The sequence below is a fragment of the Ambystoma mexicanum genome, chromosome 11 (assembly GCF_040938575.1).
Source record: "Ambystoma mexicanum isolate Mex_15411 chromosome 11, UKY_AmexF1_1, whole genome shotgun sequence".
Lineage (NCBI taxonomy): Eukaryota > Metazoa > Chordata > Amphibia > Caudata > Ambystomatidae > Ambystoma > Ambystoma mexicanum.
This window is the reverse complement of record NC_090934.1, coordinates 972,823,022-972,850,454: the sequence shown is the minus strand read 5'-3', so window position 1 is coordinate 972,850,454 and position 27,433 is coordinate 972,823,022. Positions and strand designations below refer to the sequence as shown.

At 47.7% G+C, this 27,433-nt stretch overlaps 1 protein-coding gene across 1 annotated transcript in view; it reads left to right on the top strand.

The window, feature by feature from the left end:
- LOC138503979 (SITS-binding protein-like) overlaps positions 1-27,433 on the top strand; it is a 945,315-nt gene that overhangs the window by 91,965 nt on the left and 825,917 nt on the right. The window contains exon 2 of the mRNA XM_069624126.1: positions 3,362-3,533. Coding sequence (XP_069480227.1) covers positions 3,362-3,533 — 172 coding nt within the window. The remainder of the gene's footprint in view (positions 1-3,361; positions 3,534-27,433) is intronic.

The following is a 27,433-nucleotide window of genomic DNA, read 5'->3' as shown; positions in this document are numbered from 1 at the left end:
GGTTAATTGGACTGAAGACTGTCAGAGGGCCTTTGATGGCTTGAAAGAAAGTCTGTGTAGGGCACCTGTGTTGAGTGCGCCTGACTACAGCCGACCCTTTATCGTCCAGACGGATGCCTGCGACACCGGAATTGGAGCTGTCTTGTCCCAGTTAGATGACAAAGGGAGAGAACACCCTATCATATTCATCAGTAGACAACTCAAGGGTAGAGAACTTAGGTGGGCTACTGTTGAAAAGGAGTGTTTTAGCATAGTTTGGAGCCTTAGGCGTTTTAGGCCCTACCTTACGGGGTCTACCTTCAAGGTCCAAACAGATCATAAGCCCCTGAAGTGGCTTATGCAGATGAAGGGTGAGAACCCGAAATTGCTCAGGTGGTCCATTAGCCTGCAAGGGCTAGACTTCACCATAGAGCACAGACCAGGGAAGAGTCACGATAATGCAGATGGCCTTTCCAGAAGGTATGTTGACCGTCTGGATGAGGGTGTCTATCCCGTGGGAGATTAGACACCCTCCACCTCAGTCTGGGGGGGGCGACTGTGATGCTGGAAATGCATCTGAGGGACAGGGCCTCTGAATCCTTGTCCTTTTTCTGTTTTTACCGTGTGTTCTGTTATGTTTTCTGCCCCGGAGTCCATGTGGGACTCCTGGCAGTGCAGCTCTCTCTTTTGGTTTGGTGAACAGACCCATGGGATACCCTTATGGCACCCATGGGTAGGGGTACAACCCTGTGCCCCTAGTGTATGTTTTTGGGCACCTGTGGGTGGCCCACAGAGCAGGGTATGGGCTGGCGGCAGCTCCATGCTGAACTTGACAGGTGCTCTGGGTATCCTCCATTTTGGGATACCCAGGCCCTGCCATTGGGATCAGTTGATTCCTGATAGAAACAAGATGGCCCCTGTGGCCTCTTGCTTTCTATTGCCTGTTGTCTTGTTTTTCCCAAAGTCCTGGGAAGCCCTGACTCTGTCCCTTCCCCCTGACTGGCTGTTGGGTGGAAGTTCCATATATGGTATTGTTGTGAAGGCCCAGCTAGACTGGCTGGAGCCTTCCCAGTGTCTGTATGTTGTGGGTACCTCCTGTGGGTGGGACCTGGGTGAATGGAGTGTGTGACCAATATACACTCCTTGTTGTGGTTGTCTGGTTTCTGGCATATGAGACAAAGACTGAGACAGCCCTGCCCGAAACTGGCCTGAATGCAGTGTGTAGTGTTGAATGGCTGGGTACTTGTTCCAATCCACATTCCTTGTTGTGAGTGTCTGGAAGGGAGGAGTGTGGCCTGAATGCACTGTGTGCCTGATTGGCTGACTGACTGCATGAATGCCCTGCAGTGTGATTGGCTGCTGTGTGTGTGCCAGCAGTGTGGATGAGAGGGAGGATAGTATATCTGGGGACCTCTCACCACTGGAAATTGTTCAGTTCAGAAGGAACCATTGGTTGAGAAGCAACCATTGGGTTCAGAAGTTCAGAAGTGTCCAGAAGCTGAGTCTCCACTCAAGAGTAACTGGAACTGCTGATCCTCGACGTCCAGCTGGAAGAAGAAGACTTGCTGTGGCATTTGCTTCGACCGATCCGAAGGCTGTCGAAATTCGTCGAGGACTGACCCGAGAGAGGACCTGGTAAGGCGCCCTCTTCCCGTGCTCCGAGGGACCATCGAGCACCGCTCCATCTTCGCCGAAGCGCCCTGGAAGACAGGTCCTCGAAAGGCTGTCGACCCGAGACGGGACCGCCGAGGAGATCGAAGTGAAGCACCCGGACATCGACGCCGTCGAAGTCCATTGCCGTCGACCAGGGTTCGCAGGTTTGTGGAACCGCTGGAGGCCCGTCGAAGTTGTGTTGCCCAGCCGTGGGAACCACTTGACGCCGTGCCGCCGACGACCGGAGCCGTCCGCTCCATTGCCTAAGAACACTCAATTGAAGGACTCTCTCGACCGCATCGTCGACCGCTTATCTTGCCGGAGAAAGTCGAGGACGACCAACGCGCCGAGGAGAAACCTGCCGGTGGGTTTCCCGCCACCCGACGACCTCAAAGACCCGGACGACTCGACGCCCTTGCTGGGCTCTCGTCTCTACAATCTTTGCGGTCCAGAACTATTGTCATCGAGGTGCCCCGCACACCTCCGCCTTGCAGGACGCCGACGCCCCGACGCCGACGAGCACCGCTCGGACGAAGCTGCCACCTCTTCGACATCATTCCACCTCGTTTGTCGACGGACGTTCGACGCCCCGTGCCTCCCGCTTGAAAGGGAAGGCATTCAAGAAGGGCCGTCGATTCCCCGTCGCCGAACAACAAGTCCCTCGACGTTAGTCGACTACACCAGGTACATTGGGGGGGGTAAAAACATTATAGGGGAAAATAAGACTTGCAGAGCGATATATGGACTGGGCTCGTGCTATATCTTTCTTTACAGGTTGCCCAGGTGGGGGGATCTCCACACAGAACTGTGCCCAGTGGTAGGGGTCAGTATTCTGCCTATTGCTCAACCATCTTATTTTCTCTCCTCTCTCTATTGCTGGTTTCCCTCTATTGGTCTGTGTTGGTCTGTGTGACATTGTACCGTATTGTTCATGCACTTCAATGAGATCTAGGGTGGTACCACTTTAGGATTGTAAATATTTGTCATTGTAGATTTTGCCAGAGTACAAAGTGAGTTATCATAATGAATGTACATAACCTTAACTATTGATTATATAAAGACTGTGTTCTAACCAATACAGAGTGTGGATATTCCTTTGTGGGGGCTTGGGGATACACTGTACTTAAGAACCAGCCTGCATCACCTCCTGAGAAGCTAGGCCTTGATTGCTCGACCATTGCTACCGAATAGAGAATCTTGGCTGGGGTCTCCTGTGCCTCTCCTCCACCATATAGGGAGTGGGAGTACAGACACCCCCCACCGGTCGTTGAGATCCGTTCTCTCACACTGATACAGAAACCGAAAGCATTTGTTGCCACAATGATTACTTTCGTTTTCTATGCCCGGCCTCGCGATTTCATTGTGAAATGATTTTTGTCCATTTTAAAAGGGTTGCGTGATCACCCGAAAACGTATGTTACCCTATCATATCGAGATTCAATGATTTCCCCGTGTCGATTTTCGCAGTAAATTGTAATACGGTGAAAACGATTTGATGTAAACTCCTGTTTCCGAATGAACATCCATGTTTTTCCCATTCCCATGTTTGCGAGCCTAGACACTGTCACTTTAATCGAAGTTCAGATCATGGGATAGGAAAAGGCGGTGCAATCTATTTGAAGTTGCTTTAGTAAATAATGGAAGCTATGATGATATGACTTGATTAAGAGTTGGCTTAGTAACATTGAGCATAATTTTTGTCACCAATAGCCTTCTGTCTTTGTTGCAGGACTGTTTTTCAATGGTAAACATTTCGTGGTATGGAGGAGCAAGCCTTGGTGCTCCGCACTGGCCGTTCAACAATGTGACGATGGAGTTACAGCCTTTTATAATCAGTGACCTGACAAGAAATCCCCTGGGTTATGGATCGGTTTTAGAAAGATACTTCTTAGGATCAACAGGTAAAAACAGCAGAGATATGTATTTTCTACGGCATTATAATGATGTACTCTATTAGTTATTTCCTTGTTTATATTGATGCATGATGTTTCCCTCTCTTCTCATATAAAATGCATGCCAAACAAGTGCTTGAATTGCATTTGTCTTTAGCAATCAAGTTTTCTCTTCACCATCACCTGTGTTAATGATTCTTTAGCTGCAAGGGAATGGAAGCTCAATGTGAACACACTGACGTCTCAGAGCCACCTGGCAATGGTTGATCTTTCAGGTTCCCCTCGTAGTTACCAAAAGGTTTACATATCTAGCGCTCATATTTACAGGTCAAAGCTATTTGCAAAACGTTCAGATATGTTAAGAACCCTTTGCTAGACTGCCCAAGGTTCCTCTCTCGTGAATGTTATGACACAGTTGATTTTCAATACTCTATTGTGTCCTCCTTTTGTAATACACCACAATGACTGAGCGTGGCATGCCATCAGTTAGGATGCTAAACTAGCTTCACACATAGACCTGCTTGCGTATGAACATGTGTGCAGTGCCTGAAAAGGAACTTTCAAGATGTACCTTGAGCACTTCTGTGGACCCTTAGCCAGGAAACATATCATTACCGTTGTCTGATTGACATACTCCAAGAAATGTGTGTTGTGGGTTGCTGGGTGAATTCACAGGAAACGGTGCATTTTTACAATTAACTCTAAAATGATCGCAAATATGTCTGTGATACAGCACATGGTTACCACCTACGTGAGTTTAGATTTTTAAACTGAGTCTACGCTTGACATCTGATTTGTAGGTTTTCTGCTCTGCACTTCCACAATTCTACCTATGGATGTGGTCATCATGTTAGTTGTTCAGGAGGCGTGAACAACAACCCACTCAGTTCTAGGCCAAAGAGTGAACTAATAATTCCCTTTGTTTCTTATCCTCAAACCCACACAGCATTCTCATTTCATTATTAAATAACTGAATGCCTTTGATACGAAGAGCAGAGTAGCATATTCTTTGAATATCCCCTGTGCTCCTAAAGTATTAATTTCAAATTACTAGCTGAATGATTACTGAATCAAAATAAATCAAGCATTGACAAATGTGAAAAATGAATTAACAGAATGACACCTAATTTATTTATTAACTATCCATTAGAAGACAGTCATTGACAATAACCATGATCATGTGAGTATGCATCCAAACCAATGCTGTGCCACTCCAGAATAGTCCCATGTGGACCCTTCAGAAGCAGCTGCACATGAATCCAGGACTGACAAATGATTCCATGAGATAATGCCCTAGTGAAAAATATTGGTAGAATGTTGCAATGTTTCACTGTGTTTTGCAATACAGAAGTTGTAGACTTTAATTTATTTAATATTTTTTTGTTTAATGAAATGTGTGAGCTAGATGCGGATACAGAGCATCAAACATACACAGTCATTTTAAATAACCCCCAATGGAACCCTTCAACACCCATTGCCATGACATTATGTGAAGTACCTTACATAATGACACAGATATAGGTATATGAAATTATAATTGTTCATTATATTAGCAGAGGTCAAATAGCCATAAATCAACCCACTGCATCAAAGTCCCTCATTAAGATTTTGTCCATATAGATTCCAACTCAATGTTTAGTGCAAAAAATGTTTTTTTTAAAACATTTATTAAATGAGCTTCTGATCTGCTCTATTGCTAAAATATCCCATAGTCTGTAAATCCACATCAGAAAGAATGAGGGGTCAGGCTTCTTCCTCATTTGTATAATAATTAACTTCAGTGCTGAGGGCAACAGGGAGAACACTTTTCATACCCCACTGCAGCATTTCTAAAATCCGCCAGTTTAAAACCCAAGAGGAAAGTCTCAGCGCCGACCTCCACTGGAAAACCCAGACTCTCTTTGGCAATTGCTAAAACTTCCTCCTTTTAAAATACTGAGTTTAGGGCCGGTGAACTAAATATTAATCTGATTTCCTATATATCTGCATACTCTGCAACAGATTGTAGATTGAGCTGGGAACATTCTGTGCAGTTCTGACAGGACAAGATACCAATTAAATGACACCTTGAAACACGTTTCTCTATTTTTTGTGGAAATGTTAAATCTTGGAATGTTTGACCATAGCTGTTGCCACTTCTCTTCCCCCAATTGTCTATTTATTCTTCTCTCGCATGCTTTCATATATCCTCACAATGGTCAAGGATCTGTGGACTCAGGTGCTTTATATGGCAGAGACTAGTTTAATTGGGCCCCAATGCAAAAGTAGCAAATATTCATCTGTTAGTTTCATTATTGCTCCTAATTTGTTTTCCTTATGAAGCATCCAGTTCCCTTTCTGTAGATAGTGAGCACGTTCAGACTCCTCATTCCCAAATTCAATTTTACATTGTTCAAATGGTTTCACCTTTTCTCCTTTAAATGTGTCACAAAAGGAGCAGCAACATTCCACCCTTAATTTCACAAAAATCCTCATATTGCATGACTGGTGCATATTGTGGATTCTTGTGGTTTCTGGTGTATAGGTAATAAAGGGGATGGGGAGTTAGTGAGGTTGAATTTATTGTTGAGGAAATCCCATGATTCATAAGTCAGAGGTGTCCTGGTCTACCTTGTTCCTTTAGCTATAAGACATCTCCTAAAGATTCACCCACTATTGCATCGCCCATCAATGCCCATAGGTTGTTGGTATTTCCTCATCTGTGCTGATTTATAACAAAATTTAAAGGGCCTCAGCAGAAGTTCTGCAGAACGGTAAAAATGTGGCGGTAACGCTAATAGCGCCAGAACAAGTTGCAGTTGCGCTAATTGCATTGGGCTATATCCCGGTGGATTTACCGCCAGGCTACCGCCCAACTCGTGACGGAGCCCAAAGTCTGTTAGAACTAATCCACCTCTATTTTTAGGGTGCCTTTAGCAATGCTGTAGACAGCATTGACCACTTCCTACTCCAGATTAATTGATCTAGATTTAGTTAAAATATTGATTTCAACATTGTCATAGGATCTCCTGAAATAGATGAAGGAATTGGGCCAGCATCAGTATTTCAATGGCCTCCTCCCACCCAAGCAATGATACAAATCTCATATGCCATTGGCCCAGCTCTTGTTTGATGTTTTGTAATAATGTCGGTTAGTTGATTGATACCATATGTTTTTCTCTAGTAATGTTCATTACTCAACATGAGATGTTTAGGGACCCAGTGCAAAGGTAATATTTTTGTGCCAGTTCCACCTCTTGTTGGGAAAGGGTCAGGTTCAGAACTTCAGATTTCTCCAAATTAATTTGAAAACCTGCTGCCTCCTGGTACCATTCCAATTCCTGATGTAAGTGTGAGAAATACTGTTTTGGATTTGTTGTCAAAACCAGAATATAATCAGCAAACATACATAAATTGTGTTTGTATACAAACAGGATGTCTTGAATACCATTATTATAAGATTATTAGATCGGATTTCACAAGCAAGTGACTCAGCGCAAAGAATAGCGGAGATAAGGGTTAGCCCTGTTGTGCTGCTACTGATCACAAAAGAATCCAAGAGTACTTCATTTATTTTAACTCTAGCTGAAAATGTTATGAAATACTTTACTCATCCCAAGATATACTTCTCCAAATCTCATCCACCTCATCCGAAATGATTAGGCAACCATAATTGACACTGGGGTCAGTCAAAATATGGTGTGTTGCTCATTGGTAAACCTAGAGAATTGTATTTTTATTCAATGTATATTTTTAAGGCCTCAATACAATAAATGGTATTTCAAGGCGCCACAAGACAAAAAGGGGGTGGGGGGACAAGGGAGAAGATAACTATAGTGGTTCTACTAGGCCTTGTGACATTCGGTTCGTGTAATTGCAGTAACTGGAAGTGAGAGGGAAAGGGGGGGTGCCAGTCGGCATTAAATTCGAAGTGCTAGGGTGGTAAGGGATGTGCAGGGTAGAGAGTAGAGAATGCAAGTGAAAGGGATAGAAGGGGTGTAAGAGGGCCACATGGGCTAGACGAGTGCTAAGGGGAGGGAAGGAGTGCAAGTGCCACTGGTTGCATGGGGTGCCAGGGGCGAGGATCCCCATGCTACGTGCAAGGTGGGGAGTGAACTGGGTGGGGGGGGGCTGGTGCCCTGTAGAACTCAGAGAGACCTAGGCAGCCATTCACTAGGGCAGATAGGGGAGTTAGCAGGGGAGAGGGAGAGGAAAGGAAGAAAAGAAAAGAAGGGTCTTGAGGAGCTTCCAGATCTTAAGGAGATCCAGCTCAAGCCTGGGAGGGCGGGGAGGCCATTCCAGACGGAGGGTCCTGCGGAGGGGAGAGATCTACTTCCCACTCTCTGCTTAGAGAAGCATCTGATCTGCCGAGAGTTGGAGCTAGAGGACCAAAGGATTCTAGCAGGGAGGTATTTAGGGTGAGAGTTGAATGTAGCAGGGTCCCAGGCCCCAGAAAGCCTTGTGGGTGATGCGGGTGGTCTTTCACTTAATCATAGCAGCAACCAGGATCCAGTAGAGAGATTTTAGGGCTGGGGAGATGTGGTTGTGTAGTTTAGTACTCTCATGCAATCCCCAGAAGATGGGAGAAGGATTCAGAGATAGAACGGTGTGGGCGAGGGAGACCGTTAGTGAAGACAGAGAGATGAGAGAAGGCTGCCGGGGCTCCATGACTTGTTAACTTATTAAATCACTTGTATGTTTATACAATGCTTGTCTCTGTGTCCCCTTTCACTACAGAAATGGTGACAAGGACGCTCCTCACACACTCCCCACCTCTCAATCACCTCAACATAGACAACCAACTAATAAGGCTTTACCACCATCATGGCATTTGGTGGTATTTCCCCACCAACTTTCTTTCTGTCGGAAATAGGAGAACCCACAATTCCCTGGACGAGATGGATAAAATCATTTGAACACTATGCCAGTGTAATACGTGGAACTAATTACAGCATTGAGAGAAGGAAATCCCTGCTCCTACATTGCCTCGGCGCGCAGGGCAAGAGAAATTTGAGGATCTAACAACTCTTCCAGACAATGAGGGTGAAAACCTAAAGGAATATGAAAAAGTAGTCAGAAAGATGAGTAAGCACTACGAAAAGAAATTAAGTACAATACTAGAACACTATACATTTGGGAAAATAATACAAGAAGAGGGTGAAAGTGTGGAACAATACATTTCAAGCCTAAGGAATTTGGCCAGAACATCCAATTTCAATAATTAACTGGATGAACGTCTCAGAGACCAGTTCATGCTAGAATGCAACAGTGCCATAGTCAAAGAGAAACTATGGTGGGAAGATGACCCCCGTTAGACACAGTTCTGAGGGTTGCCAAAGAGGTAGCGCACACAGAAAAGTGTGTCAAGGTCTTGGAGAATAGAATGAAAGACACCAACCTAAAGACAGAGGTTGTCCCACAACCTACAACTTCACCCAAAGTAAGCAATTCCATATCAACCATCAACGAAAATACATATACAAGGAAGAAAATGGGGGAAAGAATGCTGAAATCCACATGGAGAGATGACAAGAGAGTGAGAACATCCTTTTGCGCAAGGAGAAGAGGCAATCCAAGACAGAACAGCCCAAGGAGATGTTTCAGATGTGATGGTGCAGATCATTGGGCAGAAAAGCCAGAATGTCCCGCTTTAAAGATCATCAGCAGAATAGGTAAAGGCAAGGGTCACCTTGCAAGGTGTTGCAGGAACAAGAAACCTTCCACCAATTGGTGAAGAAGACGCTGATGAGTGCATATCAATGATACTAGATGACAAAGAAGAAATAGACAGTTCAAAAGCTTCTCTACTTGTTGAAAGAGTTTCAACATCCATGATGATTGATTATGGTTCTATATATACACTTCTACTCCATAATGAATGTTAGAGGATGGGTTATGACTACCCAAATGAGGTTGACTTCAATACCAGAGCATTTGGAGGAGCACAAATTGAGTTAATTTGGTGGTTCTGGGCCATGCTAAAATTCAAAGATAGAGAAGCCAAAGGAAAAGTATATGTTGCAAAATAAGGCAAGAAACCTTACTGAATTGGACACACCAAAGAAAGCGCAAAGTAAAATTGGATCCCAATGCAGAGGAGACAGTACTGGCCATTGAAAATATTAGAGATGGAGATAAAATAATGGAAAAAGTATTCCAGGATAAAATAAGCTGCTTATGCGGTTTTGTGCATAGGATAACGATGAAGGACAACTGTGTACCAGTTGCACAGAAGTTATGCAATATTCCTTTGTCTATGAGAGACGAAGTGAAATGGGAACTGAAGAAATTAGAAGTTCAAGACATCATAGAGAGCATAGATTCAGTGGAATGGGTATCGCCCTTTAGTTGTCTTACTGAAAAGCTCTGGAAACCCAGGACTTGTGTAGACATGAGAGAACTCAATAGATGTGTAGTCGCAGAGATACCCATTACCCACCATTCAAGAGATCATATCGACTATGGTATGATATGGCATTTGTAACGCGCCTATACACAAGTGTTTCAAGGCGCGACGAGGCGGGGGGGACAAGGGGAGACAGACAACGATCCTACTAGGCCAGGTGTCATTCAGATTGTGCAAGGGTAGGGGGACTTGGAAAAGTGCAAGGGGAAGGGGAGAGGGGAAAGTGTAGTACATGGTTAGTAGAATACAAGATAAATAATAGGGCCAGCTGGTGGCAAGTGCAAGGAAAGTGCAGTACATGGTTAGTAGAATACAAGATAAATAATAGGGCCCGCTGGTGGCAAGTGCAAGGTAAGTGCCGGGAGAAGGGGCTGTAGGATACAGAGACAGTCCCGTAGTGCAGGTAGGCAGTGCAGGGAAGAGTGGCTGGGCCAAGGACCGAGATCGGTGAGTGGCCCAGTTGCAGATTCAGTGCAGGTTCAGTGATTTTAGCAGGGGAGAGAGGGAGAGAAAGCAGAGGCAAAGAGGAAGGTTTGGAGGTGCTTCCGGAACCGGAGATGGTTCTCCTCAAGTTTCCTCAAGTTTCAGGGAGGCAGGAAAGCTGCTCCAGAGGGAGGCCCCTGCTGCAGAGAGAAATCTACCCCCAGCTCGTTGCTTGGAGAAGCGGCTGACCCTGAGGTAGTTGGAGGTGGATGAGCGAAGAGCTTGAGAAGGAAGATATTTAGGAAGAGAGAGTTGAAGGTATTTTGGCCCAAAGCCCCAGAAGGCCTTGTGGACAATGCAGAGGGTTTTGAACTTAATCCATAGCTCTCAACTCACCCGCTTTTGGCGGGTGTCACCCGCCTTGAAAGCTGATGAATCACCCGCCAAGCCCCTCATATGCCCATTCACTTCTATGGGCCTCTCACCGCCAAAAAGAAAATCGGGTGTTTTCACCCGCCTTGGTGACAAAAAAGGTTGGGAGCTATGACTTAATCCTCGCAGCCACTGGGAGCCACTGTAGTGATTTCAGTCCTGGAGAGATACGGTCCCTGGGCTTGAGGCCAAGAACAAGTCTCTCAGTCCTGTTCTGGATGAGTTGCAAAGGGCGGAGAGTAGAGGCAGGAAGATTTAGATAGAGGCTGTTACAGTAGTCCAGCTTCGAGAGAACCAGGGCTCTGGAGACAGTGAGCTTCTGGGGGAAGGAGAGGAAAGGAATGATAACTCTGAGGACGTGTAGCTGGTAGTGTGACTTCTTAGAGACGTCAGATATGTGAGGAGAGAAAGAGAGTGTGGAGTCGAAGATGACCCCGAGGTTTTTTGCCTTGCAGGTAGGAGCAGGAAGAGGGCCAAGGGAGGCCGGCCAGAGAGCTGCAGGGAAGGAGGGAGTGGGTGTGCCGATAAGTAGAATCTCAGTCTTACTGGCATTAAGGCAGAGGTCGTTGGCGGCACACCATTCCGGGATAGCAGAAAGACAGTCAGAGATGAGGGAAGGGGAAGAGGAGGCCGAGGGTAGCCTGAAAATGAGCTGGGTATCATCCGCGTAGCACTGAAAGTTGGGACAGAGAGCGGCGATGCGGTGAGCAAGAAGTGCCAGATACTGGTTGAACAGCCAGGGGGAGAGGTTAGATCCCTGGGGGACACCACAGGTAGAGAAAAAGACGTCAGAGAGGAAGGAACCTAGTTGGACCTGGGAGGGTCGATTGGAGAGGAAGGAGGTCAGCCACGCCAGAGCTTCACCAGTGATACCCAGGTTATCACGCAGACGGTTGAGCAGGATGGTGTGGTTGACAGTGTCAAAGGCAGAAGAGAGGTCAAGCAAAATGAGAACACAAGGGGTGTTAGAGTCAAGGTTTGAGAGCAGGTCCTCACGGATGTTCAGGAGAGCAGTTTCCGTGCTTCTGACAGCTCTGAAGCCAGACTGATGGTGAAGACTACCAACAGATTCAGCATGGAGATTAAGCTGGGAGATGGCCAGTTTCTCCAGGAGCTTGCCCAGGAAGGGAGTGATAGAGATTGGGCGATAGTAAGCTGGGCAGGAGGGGTCGGAGGAGGGTTTCTTAAGAAGGGGGTGCACACGGGAGTGCTTGAGGGGGGATGGGAAGACTCCAGAGGTGAAGGAGTGATTGCAGAAGTCAGCCAGGCCAGGCGCCAGGGAGTCGATGTGGTCCTTGATAGTTTTGGAGAAACAGGGGTGGACCTGTTTTGACAAGACTTTCATAGATCGGACTTGTCTCAAACTCGTCAGCAGAAAAAAGGGGAAAGGTGGAGAAGGAGGGAGGAGGGGTGGCTGCAGAAGGGCCAGAGGGAGAGCAGGGAATAGAGGAGGTGAAGTGATAGGAGGACAGGATGACCTGAGTTTTTGAAATGAAGTGAGAGGCCAGTGCCGTGCAGAGGGCCTGGGAGGGGACAGGAGAGGTGGAGACTGCAGCAGGGTTGGCCAGCTCCTTGCAGATTTTAAATAGTTCGGCCGAATTGTTAGATGCCGCAGAGATGCGGGCTTAGATAAGGGCTCTCTTCTTAGTGAGAACGGAGAGCCGTTATTGCCTTTGGAGCAGTTTGTCAGAGGATGAACAGGAAGCACGCCATTTCCTCTCTGCCACCCTGTACTTGCGTTTAAGGGCGACGAGATCCGAGTCATACCAGGAGTTACATTTGGCTTTGGGCTTCAGGCGGATTCTCAAGACAGGAGCAAGGATATCAAGGGTATCAGATATAGCAGAGTGGAGAGTGGAGAGGACTGTGTCAGGGTGGGAGTCAGCCGAAGGGGGGGGGGGCGAGAAGGTGGTAGCGAAAGCCTCAACTGACACGCGCTTCATGGGTTGGATGACCGCGAAGGTGGGTGGCAGTGATGAGGGTGGCTTTGCCTGTGGGGTAGGGAAGGTGAGGTGGGAGGATAGGAGAAAGTGATCACTCCAGGAGAGAGGAGTGGAGAGAGGGACAGAGAGGGGAAGGTCAGAAGAGATCAGAGCATCAAGAGTGTGCCCTGCAGAATGGGTCGGCCCAGACGGGAGAATAGAGAGTGAGAGAGAGTGGCAGAGGTCGCGAAAGAGTCCAGAGGGAGGACAGGAGGCATCAAGGTGGATATTGAAGTCTCCAAGAAAGAGGAGTTGAGTGGTTGAGGACAGGAGTGAGGATGAGAGGTCAGCCCACTCAGAGAGGAAGGAGGAAAATTGACCAGGTGGCTGATAGATAGTAGCCACGGTAAGGGAATGGCTAGGAGAGAGAGAGAGAGAGTCGGCAGACAAGGCATTCAAAGGAGGAGTAGGTCTGTGTAGGAGTGACAGTGGCAGGAATCCACTCAGGGAAGATAAGGGCCACACCCCCCCCCAGCACGGTTGGGCCTGGGCAAGGAGAGGATCTTGTAACCGTCAGGTAGGAGTTTGTCAAAGCTGGTGACAGAGCTGGCCGGGAACCATGTCTCAGTGAGACCGAGGATGTCAAGGTCCAGTTCCTCAAGAAGGCGACAGATATCAGAGGAATGTTTGACGGCAGAGCGAGAGTTGAGAGTGGCAATATGGGGAAGGTTTCCATCCTTGAAGGACTTCCGGGGAGGGGTACAGATCAGAGGTACGCCCTGTGAAGGTGAAGAAGAAGGAGCCAGAGAGAGGGCAGGGTGAGAGGGTGGAGGCAAGGTAGCCGAGGACAGAGAAGAGGGGACAGCAGGAGAGGAAAGGAAGTTGATGAGGCGCGGGAAGCGTCTATCAAAGAGGTGGAGGTTGGCCTGAGGGCCTTGGAGCAAGACGGTCCCATTAGCGTAGACATTAATGATGGCCTTAGAGGAGCGGAAGGGGGCCAAGAGGACATCCCAACGGGTGCCACCATTAATGGGAGAAGAGGAGAAGGGAGAGAGCACAGAGACCATATGAAAGGTCCATTGGTCAGGGGAAGGCACGAAAAAGAGGATGTCAGTAAGACTTTCCTTGGAGGAGGCACTAGTGTAGGCGTCAGCGATAGGGAGGCCTGGGTTGGAGACTAGGTTAACCCTTTTAAACTTTTTCCTACCAGGAGGGAGTGGGGGGGAAGACAGACGAGAGCAGGGGCGTTGCTAGGGGGGACTAAGGGGGCTATAGCCCCTGATCTTTTGGTTGTAGCCCCAGATAGAATCTCGGGAGCTATAGCCAAAAGATTACCTAGCCCCCAGTCCCAACAATTCCGACATCAGCTTAGCCCCGGGTCTTTTCCAGACCTAGCAACTCCCCTGGACGAGAGCAAGCGGACAGGAATGAAGCGGCAAGCACTAGTTTACCACATTTCAGAGCAACAGTAACACAGTAAATACGAATTAGATACCCAGTGTAGAGGCCACCTAAGTTTGAAAGTCCTGCGAGGGGAGAAAAAGCCCTAGTTTACCACAATTACAGAGCAACAGTAACACAGTAAATACGAATTAGGTACCCAGTGTAGAGGCCACCTAAGTTTGAGAGTCCTGCGAGGGGAGAAAAAGCCCTAGTTTACCACAATTACAGAGCAACAGTAACTCAGTAAATACGAATTAGCTACCCAGTGTAGAGGCCATCTAAGTATGAGAGTCCTGCGAGGGGAGAAAAGCAGACCTAGTTTACCACAATTAGCGGTACACACTGACGTGTATAAACCATGTGAATGAAAAGGAAAGGAGAGGGGTAGGTTGTTGGGCTGGGCGAGCAGGTGGAGCTAACCAGAAAGAATGGCGGACTGGCACCTGGCGTCCCCTGCGGACACCTGCAGACACAGGGAGCCGCAGCCGTAGGAGCCACACTTTGCCTAAGGGGCCCTTAGCCAATGGGGCTGCCAGGCAGGGGGGCTGCCCAGGGGGGTGGAATTTAAGGCAGGAGGGGACGAAGGGGAGGGGGGTGTGGGCGGGCAGGGAGGCGGGAAGGGAGAGGGGAGAGGAGGACCAGGAAGTGAGGTGGAGGGAGGGGGCAGGGGGCAGCACAACGCGCACGGAGCTTCAAAAACAAAACAGTGCCTGAAATAAGAAGCTTACTGAAAGCCCAACGGGGCCTGGAAGGCAGACTCACAGCAGGGCACACAGGGCTACGGGCGACTGCTCAATCCCGCTCAGGCTCAACAAAGAAGCGAGACTATAGGTCCGGCAAGATATTTCTCAACCTTGGACCCCACTTCTGCTTATCATCATGTAAGATTGCATGAAGAGTCCAAAGACGTGATGGCTTTTATCACTCTTTGGGGGCTATCTCAATATAAACGGAAGCCGATCGGACTTGTGTCGGCAGCCTGTCTTCTAGAAGGTTATGCACAGGATGTTTAATGAGGACAAAGGAATTTTGTACTTTCAAGAAGACATCTTAATTTATAAGGACAATCTTAAGCTTCATGATAAAAGATTGAATAAGGTATTAAAAAAGCTACATACTGCAGGCTTGATGTTGAGTCATGAAAAATGCAAGATTCATAGACAGGAAATCGAGTATCTAGGGCATGTCATCACTGCTGAAGGGACACGTCCTAAGAAACAGTTTGCAGAGGCTATTAAAAACATGCCAAGACCTGCATGTCATGAAGAAGTTCGAACCTTTCTAGATATGGTGAATTTTACTCCAAATTAATTTGTGATTTTGTGAAGCACCCAGTGTCCATGCATGAATATGTCAAAATAACCAGTGCATTTGTGTGGAGTAGAGATTGTGAGGAGGTGTTTAAATTCATTAAGAAGGCATTGACAAGAGCTCCTGTACTGCAAAGCTTTAGAAGTAGCAGGAACACCATCATAACGACAGACGCCAGCAATGTTGGACTAGGTGCTGTGGTGCTACAAGAAGGAATTTCTCATAGCCTTCACATCCTGATTGCTGAAGGGAGCTGAGAAAGCATACGGCAATCAAATGGACTGCAGGAAAATTCAGGAATTTCATTTGGTGCACGAGTTTTGAGTTTCACACTGATCATAAACCTCTTGTAGAAATAATGACGTTGAAAGGTTTAGGCAAGGTATAGGCAAGGTCTCTGCTCACATCAGGAGGTGGGTGTCTCAATTACAAGAATACAATTGTGTAGTCAAGAATTTACCAGGAGTCAAGAACTTTGTGGCAGATTGTTTGTCGAGGTTAACATCTATAGTGGAATTAGGTGATGAAGAAACAGACAAGGGGGCAATATAAGAGATGACCTCTGCACCTGTTGCATAAGAAGTGTGGGAAGAAGCCATGAGACAGGACACCATTTTGAGTACTCTCAAAAGAGAATTGGAGGAGAACAATCCTCACTGGAAGAAAACCTTTGAGAGGTTGAGGCTATCATCCTTCTGGCGTGTGATAGATGACTTGAACGTCCAAGAAGGGATGGTAATGCGCGGTAACAAGGTCATTCCTCCTGAGTAAATCCGGGAGCAACTCATAAATCTTTCTCATGAAGGTCACGAGGGGATTGTTAAAACTAAGCATAGAATAAGAAGTTATTACTGGTGGCCAGCATGTGATCTACAGGTCAAGAGGATAGTCAGAGATGGTATCCTTTGCAATAAGAGTGACAAAGTGTGGTGAGTTCTAAACTTGGCATGGTTGTTACTGATATCCCGGCATGACTGTGGCAAAAGTTGGGAATGGATGTGCTGGGTTCTGTATGGAGTAACAGCAAACCTTTTGCATAGTCGTCATTGATCTACTCACCAGGTGGGTGGAGGTTGTGATCAAACCAAATGTGACAGCTAAGACTGTTGTTAAATTCTTGGAGGAAATTTGTGAGCGTGAAGGTTATCCCAAGGTCATAATTACTGACAATGGATCTCAATTTAGGTGCAAAGAAATGGGAGAATATTGTCGTAAGAACTCTGTTGAACACAGAAAGAGAGCTATTTACCATCCCCAGACCAACAGGGTGGTAAAACGCTTAAATAAAGTTCTCAAGGAGGCTATTCTATGGGCTTGGGCTAATGGCAAAGATTGGAAGGGGGTGGTGAGAGATATAATTGTTGCCCAAGGATTCACCCCACATTGTACAACAGACGTCTCTCCTTTTGAACTTAGCAGAGGGAGGAAAGCCAACACTAAATTGGTACCAGCTTGTATGGGCAAGACCACTGATTTAGGGAACACATTGGAGAGTGTGTTTGAAAACATCAGGACCAGCCAAATGAAAAACAAAAAGGCAAGTGATGGTGTTGGTATCAGGAGTAACGTTCCCCCTGTGGAGGAGACATGGTGAGAATCAAATTACCCCCCCCCCCCACAGGGATAGGTATTCCAGGTGGTTCAAGCTCAATAAGGTAGGCAAAGTCTTTAAGAATGCTGTCAGATTGGATGATGGGAGAGTATGGGACATGGAAAGAGTGCCTCTTGTGAAGAAACTGGAAGGAGAGAGAGAGAGAGAGAGAGAAAGAGAGAGAGAGAGAGAGAGAGAGAGAGAGATATCACTAGCAGAAAAGAGAGAGGTAGAAAAGTTGGTGAGAATGTTGGGATGGGAGTGCTGGAATCTCGAGACAGTGAATTTTCCTTGCCTAGCCATACAGATGGGGGATCATTCTGTTCAAGGTCAGGGATATACTACCGTAGGCCCAAGCATCTCGAAGAGTACGTGTAGGAGAGAGACTCTGAAGGTCTGAGTAACTTTGTGAAGAGAAGGGGATGTGTAGTGTAGTACTCGTGTGCAATCCCCAGAAGATGTGAGAAGGATTCTGAGAGAGAATGGTGTGGGCGAGGGAGACCGTTAGTGAAGATGGAGAGAAGAAAGAAGGCTGGCCGGGCTCCATAACTTGTTAACTTATTAAATCCCTTATGTGTTTATACAATCCTTGTCTCCATGTCCCCTTTCACTACAGGTCCCTGGGCTTGAGGCCAAGAATAGTCTTGCAGTCCTATTCTGGACTAGTTGAGGGGGGCAAAGAGAGGATTAAGGAAGATTGAGGAAGAGGCTATTGCATTAGTTGAGCCTAGAGAGGACCAGAGCTCTGGAGAGATTGAGTTTCTGGGGGAAGGTGAGGATGCCTCTGAGGAGGTGCAGCTGATAGTGGGCCTTCTTGTCAAGGACCACAATGTGAGGGGAGAAGGAGATAGGAGTCAAAGATGACACAATGTTGTTTTGCCTCACAAGAGTATGAGGGGAGGGGACAGTAGGGGAGGCATGGTATCACAAGTATGACACTGACACAATAGGTACAATTTGTAAAACCTTTATTGAAGTTTCTGGGGTTGGAAAAAACTCATACTTTGGCCTATAACTAAGATGGGAGTAGTCCCGACCATCAAATGATAAGAGTCCTAGTGGAGTCCATCAAATCAAAATGGCCTGTGCTAACACAACCTAATGCCTGCCCTATCTCTTGTACAAAAAGTGTATGAAGGAGACATGTAAAGGAAAAATCAGTTTTCAAAAGAATAAATGGGGCTGAATCAGCTCTCCTCCCCATGTTAGACCACACGGAGTAAGATGGTCCCTGTTGGCAGGATGACTCTGCTCAGGGTTTCAACACATGAACAGTTCATGATGTGGATCGAGGCCTGCCTGGACTTCTACGTTAAAGTTGCATTTCCCAGCCTTTCAAGCAATGTTTAACAAAAAGTTCTCGCTGGTCCCCCTCTGTCGGGCTCAGACCTCTTCAAAACAAAAAGTTCACTTTGGTCCCCCTCTGTCAGGCTCAGACCTCAAAACCAAATTTAACAAGACTTGCAATGGGCCTTCTTTCACCAAGCTCATTAAACTTTGGGTCTCCCTCATTCAGGTTTAGACTGCTTTCATATGTCAAAGACTTTCGAAAGTCCGTAGCTTTCTTTACAGATCTCCGCAGGACTACTTCAACTAAAGTTCAAGGTTCAACTTTCACTCTCCCATTCAATAGAAGATCATTTTCCTTACTTCGCTTTTGCAGTTTTTTCGCTTTATCGTCACAAACAATGCACCTTTCATAGAGACTTTCGAGTGGGCTACTTCCTTTCCGCGGACCACTCGGTTATGCAGTAACAGTGATTTCACAGCTGTCCTTACTTCAAAGTTCATTCACAGCTCTGCATCTCCTGCATCTCATCCACAAACGTGCAGCCTTCACTTGCGATATAATGTTTCCACTTTAATCTTTAACACACACCGGTCTCTCAGGTCGCTTGCCAACTCACCGGCTGTCTGTATTTCTTTCTGGGTTTTACCATTTCCAATTCACAAGTCAAAGTTAGTACCACAGGCTCAGCCTCGCCTCCCCATCTCTGCCGTTCACCTGGGAGGCTGGTGGCGTCCTTGGAACACAATGCAGCCTTCTGATGTGGCATCTGGCCTTCTCCACGTGTCTTTTGTGGCCTGTTGGTGGCAACAACCTCCAGTAGGAAACTCTTGGAGTTTTCGACCTGCTGCTTTGTCCCTTGGTCTGTTGCTTGCTCTGCTCCAGTACGATTGTCTTCACCTCAGATGTGCTGCTGTACTTGTCTTCCTCCTTGCTCAGACTGTGTCTTTAGGTTCCGCCTTTTATCTGTGTGAGGAGAGCTAATTGATATCAAGTGTATGCACTTAAAATCAAGTGCCTGACTTTGCCTGATCCGATTAACGGTATGTGTCTAGTACGATATTTGATAGTTAGGGCCTCAATGTGAGTTTGCCGGTCCGGAAACAAGTGTGCCGTTAAGCGCACCGGCAACCTTGTTTCCAGACTGGCAAACTACAGTTCCGCCTGCTGTCGCTACTGTGCCCGACAGGTCTGACCCTGCCTGGCACAGCGGCCATGGTAGGTAGACTCCTCGCGGAAGTGCCGGCACCGTCAACAACGGTGCCGGCGCTTCAGAGTCCCCACTCCCATAGAGTCCTATAGGAATGGGGACTTACATTTTATCAGCGCCTGACTTCCTGGGCCGCCGGAGTTGTAATCTCCCAGTGGCACCGGGAAGTTAGGCGCCAGTAAAATATTACGAGTCTGGCGGCAACTGGCCGGTAGCACCAGCGGGGTTACCGCTGGACTTGTAATGAGGCCCTTCATCTTGTTACTCTCAGTCACCCTCTTCCCCGGCCCAGTGTTTGTATAAAAAGAGGGGGGAGTTGAAACCTCAGAGAATCCTAAAAAATAGGATGGGTTAGATAAACAAAAAAGGGGGGCATACCATGTTTCACCATTGGCTACCTCACCCTCACGCCCCGAATACCCCTCACCCAGGTGATCCTCCCGCACTGATCCACCCCCAGGGTCTGGATCCAAAAGCGATGGTCGTGCCCTGGCCACCTGAGAGAGAGATCCCCGGGGACTAGTGGGTGAGAACCCCTCTGGTTTCTCACAGGGCCCATTGAGGGCGGACACGGGGTAGAAGGGAAAGAGGGAGCTTGGGTCCCAATCAGAAGGATCTCAGTCTTACTGGCAAAAGGCAGAGGTCATTGGCTGCACACCATGCCTGAATAGCAGTCAAACAGTCAGGGATGAAAGAGGAGGAAGAAGACGCAGTAGAGGGAATTTTGAAGGTGAGCTGCATGTTGTCTGCATAACACTGGAAGTGAGGAGAGAAGGAAGAGGTCAGGTGGGCCAGAAGGGCAAGATACATGTTGAAGAGTCACAACAAGAGGATTGAGCCTTGAGAGGGATGCTGCAGGTGGCGAGAGTGATAGGGAAGAGAAAAGAGCCCAGTTGAACCTGGGAAGTGTCAGGCCTGTGATGCCAAGCGTGTCACTGAGCCGATTCATCAGGGTGGCATCATTGACCGTGTCGAAGGCAAAGGAAAGATCCAGAAGGATGAGAATGGATGGAGAGTTGGACTCAAGATGTGAGAGCAGGTCTTCACGTTTGTTCAGAAGAGCAGTTTCCGTGCCTCTGGCTGCTCTGAAGCCAGATTGGTGGTCGTGGAGACATCCAATAGATTCAGTGTGTTGGATCAGTTGAGAGATAACCAGCTTCTCCAGGAGTTTGCCAAGTAAGGGGCTAATGGAGATAGGGTGGTAGTTGCCTGGGTAGAAGGGGTGGCCAGAGGGATTTTTGAGGAGAGGATGCACAAGGGAGTGCTTGAAGGGTAGAGGGAATGATCCACTGGTAAAAGAGTGATTACAGAAATCGGCCAAGGCAGGCACAAAGGAGGCAATGTTGTCCTTCATAGTTCTGCAGGAGCAGGGGAGCACCTGTTTGGTGGATACTTTCATAGAGATATCCTCTCTAGAGACCTCCACTGATGCTATGCAAGAGTTCGAGGAGAGTAAGAAAGACAGGGAGAGGTTGGCCAAGGGAGGCCTGAGAGTTGGAGAGGGCGGAGAGAGGGCAGTAGAGCAGAGTGAGGATAGAATATTCTGAATTTTGGTTAAGAAGTGGGAGGCCAGTGAAGTACAGAGGGTCAGGGATGGCAACGGAGAAGTGGAGACTACAGAAAGATTGGTGAGTTCCTTACATTTCTCCAGCATTGGACCTTTCATGGATTCACATGCTTTGAATATTCCCTGTCGTCAGGCTGGGAAACCCCGGTAACTTTAATTTAGTAATTGTGCTATGGAAAAAATGGACACCTTGAGTGTCCCATCAATGTCGTTGTGGGTGCTTTGGTACCCACCAATGGGAAGTTGAGTGTATAGCTCCGCCCCAGCAGCTTCCCCTCAGATTTCAACCATCTTCCGAGCTGTTGGGATTCCTCACATTTCTCTCCTGAGAGAAAATGACATTTCTTCAAAAATAACTTTTTTTCTTCAAATGTCATCTTCTGGTACAACGGACATTGAAATACATCGATTTCCAGTTCCAACCATGGGAACTTCAGGACCTAAGAAGCCTTTATTTAGGCCATGCCAAACCTGCAGCCTAAAATACGTTTACGAGGTTGACAGGCACACAGAGTGGCTTTACTGCCTATACCGAACCATTCGGGTAACGGCTGCAACATCTTCCAGGGGTTCTCTCAAAAGACCCTTAATGACAAGAACCGTCGCCTTATCTGCTGGCTCAAAGAGGGAGCCTATCCGGTGTCTGAGGTTGAGTAGTCACTGAGTGGTAGAGCAACCACTCCCTCTGACAGGAGGTCACCATCAAGACAGAGGTCCAGATCCGAGGAGCCAGTGGCAAAGAAGCAAAAGACAGTTGAGGCAAAAGTGTCCTCGGGGCATGATAGAGTCAAACACTTTTTACCTGTAAAGACACATCTGACCAGTGGTGAAAAGTCCCATTCAGTTGTCCACACACTCTTCCAAGGGTACGTTGTCGAGGTCACCATCAGACAAACCTAGGGAAAAGGGTTTGCACCCATCATCAAAATCTGCAGACCTGTCCAGCAAGTCTCCTCTGTCAACGGACAAACATAAAACCAAACAGGCATCCTCCTCAACCTCGTCGTTCAAGAAGTCTACCTCGCTGGGTGGCAAGAAACACTACCCATCGTCGGAATCTCGGAGATCCTCCTCCGCCCATGAGTCATCATCCAGACACCCGTCAACGGCAAAGTCGTTGTCGAAGCTGACGACAACACCATCAACGACGGCATCGACCATGCCAGCAATGACGAAGGCCTCTTCGTCAGGGTCTACAGCTCGTCTCCAGTCGACGACCACTTCGACAACCACCTCGTCAACGACCACTTTTAAAATGACCACTCTGTCGACGACTAAAAAAAAGTCGTCTGCCGAGAAGCCTATGCGTCTGTCGACCACCAGGTTGGAAGTTTCAGAATTGCCGACAGAAGGCAAAGTGTTGTCCCCTAAGGGTATTTTAAAAACCCCAACTGGGACCACAAGGCAGGACAACCCGTCTCCCCTGGGAATGTCCCCTATGGATTACCCAACTATCATGCCAGAAGACATTCTGCAGCATGAGATTATGTCGAATTTTGAGCCTCTGCCATACGAATGCCAAGGTGTATTTGAATCTGATCCAGAAGAAGGAACTTCTGATCCTCCTATCCAGGGACCAGCTAGAGTGGAAAACACACCTTTAAGGTCTCAAACACCTACTCTGCCATCAACATCTCTAGGAATAGGTTGTAAAAGACACAATAATCCCTTATAAATCCTCAATCCCTGCTTTCCATGCAGGTCCTTACTACACTGCAGTAACTATTAGGTCATCTTGACGCCAGGCTTCCACTTCCTCAAGCTCAAGCAATTCAACCATACAGACAATCACACCTTACCGCTAACTGAAGGGATCCGACCCTCTAAAGACCAGGTCATACGCCCTCGGATGAAAACACCTCCACCTCTACGCACTTTCAGTCCTCATAGGAGAGAACGAGAGGAAGGGGAGTTGGTTGATACAGACCAGGACACTGATCCAAGGGATGCTATACTTCTACCGCCTCCTCATCCCAAAAGAGAGCCGACACATGGGATACAGACCAAAACCAAGATGCACCAAGTAGCCCGGCTCTACCTTCTCCTCCGGACGATATCAGAGCTTTTCACTCCATGATGTCCAAGGCATGCAAGGTGTTTGGCCTAATTCCAGATGAGTAGAAGAAAGATTGTTTCCTCTTCGACCATATGGGTAAAAGCAGGAAGGCAGTCTTTTCCATACCCATTCTGAATCACGTGTGGCAGGAGGGCCTCTGGAATATGAAACATCCTTTTACGGAGCCTGCAGTTAAAGGAAGGTTGGAGAAGAAGTTTAAGGCTCCAGATATTACTCAGAAAGGCCTCACTTCGCATCCTGCTCCAGAGTCAGTTGTCTCAGCGGCAGCTAGCCGGAAGGCTTGTACACAGCACAAGTGTGCCACTCCTCCAGACAACGAAAATCAAAAAATGGATGCCTTTGGAAAGAAGGTTCTCACCATTGGGGTGACAACTGTTAAAGCATCCAATGCCCTGGCAATAGTCGCTTGATATGATCGAGAAATGTGGCACTGTCTGGCACCTTTATTGGAACATTTGCTGGGACAGCAAAGAAAAGAGACTATGATGCTGGTGCGCGAAGGAGAAGAAGCCTCGAATCACAGCATCAACATCGCTGTAGACCTGGCTGAAACTGGGTTCGGCAACGGAATGGTCCTTAGACGGCAGGCATGGCTAGGTTGCACAAACTTTTGGCAGGAAGTGCAACACAAGGTAATCGATATGCCATGTGAATGGGAAAATCTGTTTGGTGACAAAATCAATGAAGCCCTTAAAGTCATGAAGGCTGACTCGGACACGGCTAGATCTCTCACTGCCTTTCAAAGAAGGGGGTCCTTTGGCTCCTTTTGCTCCTTTCGAGGAGCCTCAGGCAATGCAAGATTCTCAGGCTCCAGAGACAGTAAGAGATCTGGTAGGCCCGAGCACAGGGGTACAAGCACAATTATCAATCCTCCCAGCGCAATAGAGAATACCAAGGGCAAAGAAAACGCAGATCTACCACCGCCCAGAGATGTATGCAAAATAAGGCACAACAATGACTGCCGCAAGGGCAGTCAGGAGGGGGAAAATGTGGCATTCTACCTCAACGAGTGACAAACAATAACGACCGACAGGTGGGTGCTAGATACAATCCAGTACGGCCACTTGTTATTATTATTCAAGCGTCCACAAATCCTATCCCCCCAACAAAGGTATCCTACCCGCATCATTACGTTTTACAACACGAGATACGTCAAATACTAAGAAAACGAGCCATCGAAAAAGTGCCTCCCTCAGCAAGAAGAAAAAGAGTATACTCCAGTTACATTGTCATCAAAAATCAGATGGCAAGAGGCACCTCATTCTGGATCTACAAAGACTAAACAAGAACATCAAAGAACTAAAATTCAAAATGGTAACGCTCCAGGAGGTCATAAAAGCTGTTCAGCCCCAGGAATTCCTTGCAGTCTTAGACCACAAAGATGCATACTTCCATGTGCCAATACATCCAAGGCAACGAATGTACCTCAGATTCGTAGCAGTCGAAAGCCATTCTAAATTTCGGGTACTATCTTTTGGCCTAAAATTGGCACCGAGAACATTCAGGAAGTGCCTGGCGCCAGTAGCAGCCTTCCTCCGGAAACAAGACCACCACGTTTACCCATACCTGGACAATTGGCTAGCTCGGGGGTCAACGTATCAAAAAGCTTTATCGTCTCTCAACCAAACAGAGACGCTGCTCCAACAGTTGGGCTTTACAATCAACTATACAAAGGCCTGTACAGTCCCCGCTCATCTGGTCCCCCGAGGAAGCCTTACTACACATCGATGTACTGGAATTACGAGCAGTGCACTGGACTGTAAAATCCTTCATTCCTCTAATAGAGAATTTGATGGTGCACGTCCTCAACGACAACACGACCACAATGCTTTATCTACAGAAGCAAGGTGGAACACAATCCAACACTTTGTCCACAGAAGCACAGACCATCTGGCATTGGACCATCCGGCACAACATTCTACTTCAGATCTTCCACTTGCCTGGGATGCAGAACTTCGCAGACACACAAGGGGCAACTGCACAGCATCCAGATAGCCAAACTTTTCTCAAGGTGTGGTCATCCCCCTCTAGACCTTTTTGCCAGCACCAACAACAAGCAGTGCCAGAAATTTGCCAGCAGGATTTTGCATCCCGACTCTCAGGGGGACATATTTTTGTTCCCTTGGAACAGGGTGTTTGCCTAGGCATTCCCTCCTTTTCCTTTCATAAGGAAAACCATACAGATTTTCCGCAAAGTTGTTGCTGGATAATCATGGTAGCCCTGTATTGGCCCAGGCAGAAAAGATTCTGTGCATGGTGTGCACAGCAGCCTAACCTGCAGCCGCTAGCGATAACACCTGATTAGATCCTTCCTTATCGGCAAAAGTTAGCTACAGCGGGTCTGCCGATCTCTTCCATCAAAGTGCACTTATCGACAATCTCCAGATTTACACAGAAAAGATCTTCTCCTCTCTACAGTGACAGGTGTCAGGGGTTCATTCACCAATCATCTGTGCACAAACGTGGAAATGATGCACGGAGCCTTGGATCACATCAACCTTCTTTATTCGTCTCTACATCTCAACTGCCTGTTTCCCTTCCCCGTCCATCCCCTTCCGCCCTCCTCCCGCCTTGGTGTGTGTGCCCTTTTCTTTAAGGGGCCGCGTCCCTTTTAGTCATGTACATCACCTCCCCCGTGCTTAACATGAAAACCGGGGTCACATCTGTTCGATGAGTCTCACTGGTCTCCTCACTATTCTTTGGGGTCTGCCTGGCAATTCTCTGCTTTCACCAATCGCTTCAACTGGGGGGGTCTACATCGTTCTCATCACTTAGGTCTTCAGCGGTTGTCTCTTGTATTTCTGGATCATCAAGATACAGGGCCTCATTACACAGAAGGCGGTAAGGGTTAACGGTCACCGGTAAGGCCCTTTGGGGCAAAAATGGGAATGGGGAAGGGCCATGGAGAAAGGGGGAATTACCGCCCCGCCAACCTTGGAATGGGGTGGTAATTCCCCTTTTCTCCATGGTAGCGCCGGTATGGTACCGGCGGCAACCATGGTGCTAACAGCACCATGGTTTACCGCCTTCCGTGTAATGAGGCCCACAGTCTTTTAAAGAATGAGGCGTTCCTGGTGATGTCCCCTGGTTCTCCAGTTGCCGTTATCATGGGTCCTTTGATGGCTGTAATGATCAGAGGTTCTGGGGTGTAGCGGGTGTCTGTTTTCTTTCTCTGGATTTGTCGGACTAGGACAGCTTGTCCTATTTCTAGCTGGGAGTCTTTCGCTCTTCTCTTTTTATCAGCCCATTCTTTGGCTTTCTTCTTCTTCTCGGCGTCCCGCTCTCTTATGGCTGCATCTTCTTCTGGTGTGTAGTCTTCCCACTGAGGGATGCGTGTTCAAGTTTGGTATTTCACCATGAGCTCGGCTGGTGGTTTTCCCGTCGCGTCATGCTGAGTGTTCCTGTAGCTTCTGAGCATGCTGCAGATGGCTTGCGCTTGGGGTACTTGCTCCGCTACAGCTTTCTGTCTGGTTAATTTGATGGTGGCCATGAACCGCTCCACCATCCCGTTGGCTTGGGGCCAGAGTGGTGTGACCTTCTGATGGTGGAAACCAAGGTGGTCTGCAAGCTGGGCAAATTCACGTCTTTGGAACGGGGATCCGTTGTCTGTCTTGACGATGTTGGGGATGCCCCATTCACTGAATAGCTCGTCTATGATGGGCGCCGTATCAGCGAATGATGTCGACGGTGTTTGCTTGATGAACGGGAACCTCGAATATTTCTCGATGATTACCAGTAGGTATCCTCCTTCTTCCAGGGGTCCATAGAAGTCCATTGCAACTTTTTGCCAGGGCCTCGCTGGAAGTGTTGTCGGTTGTAGGGGGTTTGGGTTTGACCCCTTTGCTGCTAGTTGACAGGGTCTGCAGTGTGCCGGCATGTCTTCCACTACGGCGTCCATGTAGGGAAACCAGATGTGATTCCTTAGGATCTTTTTTGTGTTGTCGATCCCCCTATGGCCCTCGTGGGCTAGTGTTACTAGGGTCTTCCTTAGATCTTTTGGAGCCACTAACCTGTTTCCACATAGTAGTATGCCTTGGTCCGTGGCTACTAGTTCTCCGTGTATTTTGGCAAGTCGGTCAAGGTCTTTCTTGTCCGCCCCCTCCCCTCTGTTTCCTCTTTCCTGGCGCTTTCTCCAATGTTGGAGCAGGTGAGGTGAATGGTGGCTTTGATTGTCGGGTCGGCCTTACTTCTTTCCGCAAATATTGCTGTTGATATTGTCGGTGGCATGGCGTTGGAGGATAGATAGATATATTCTTCGGC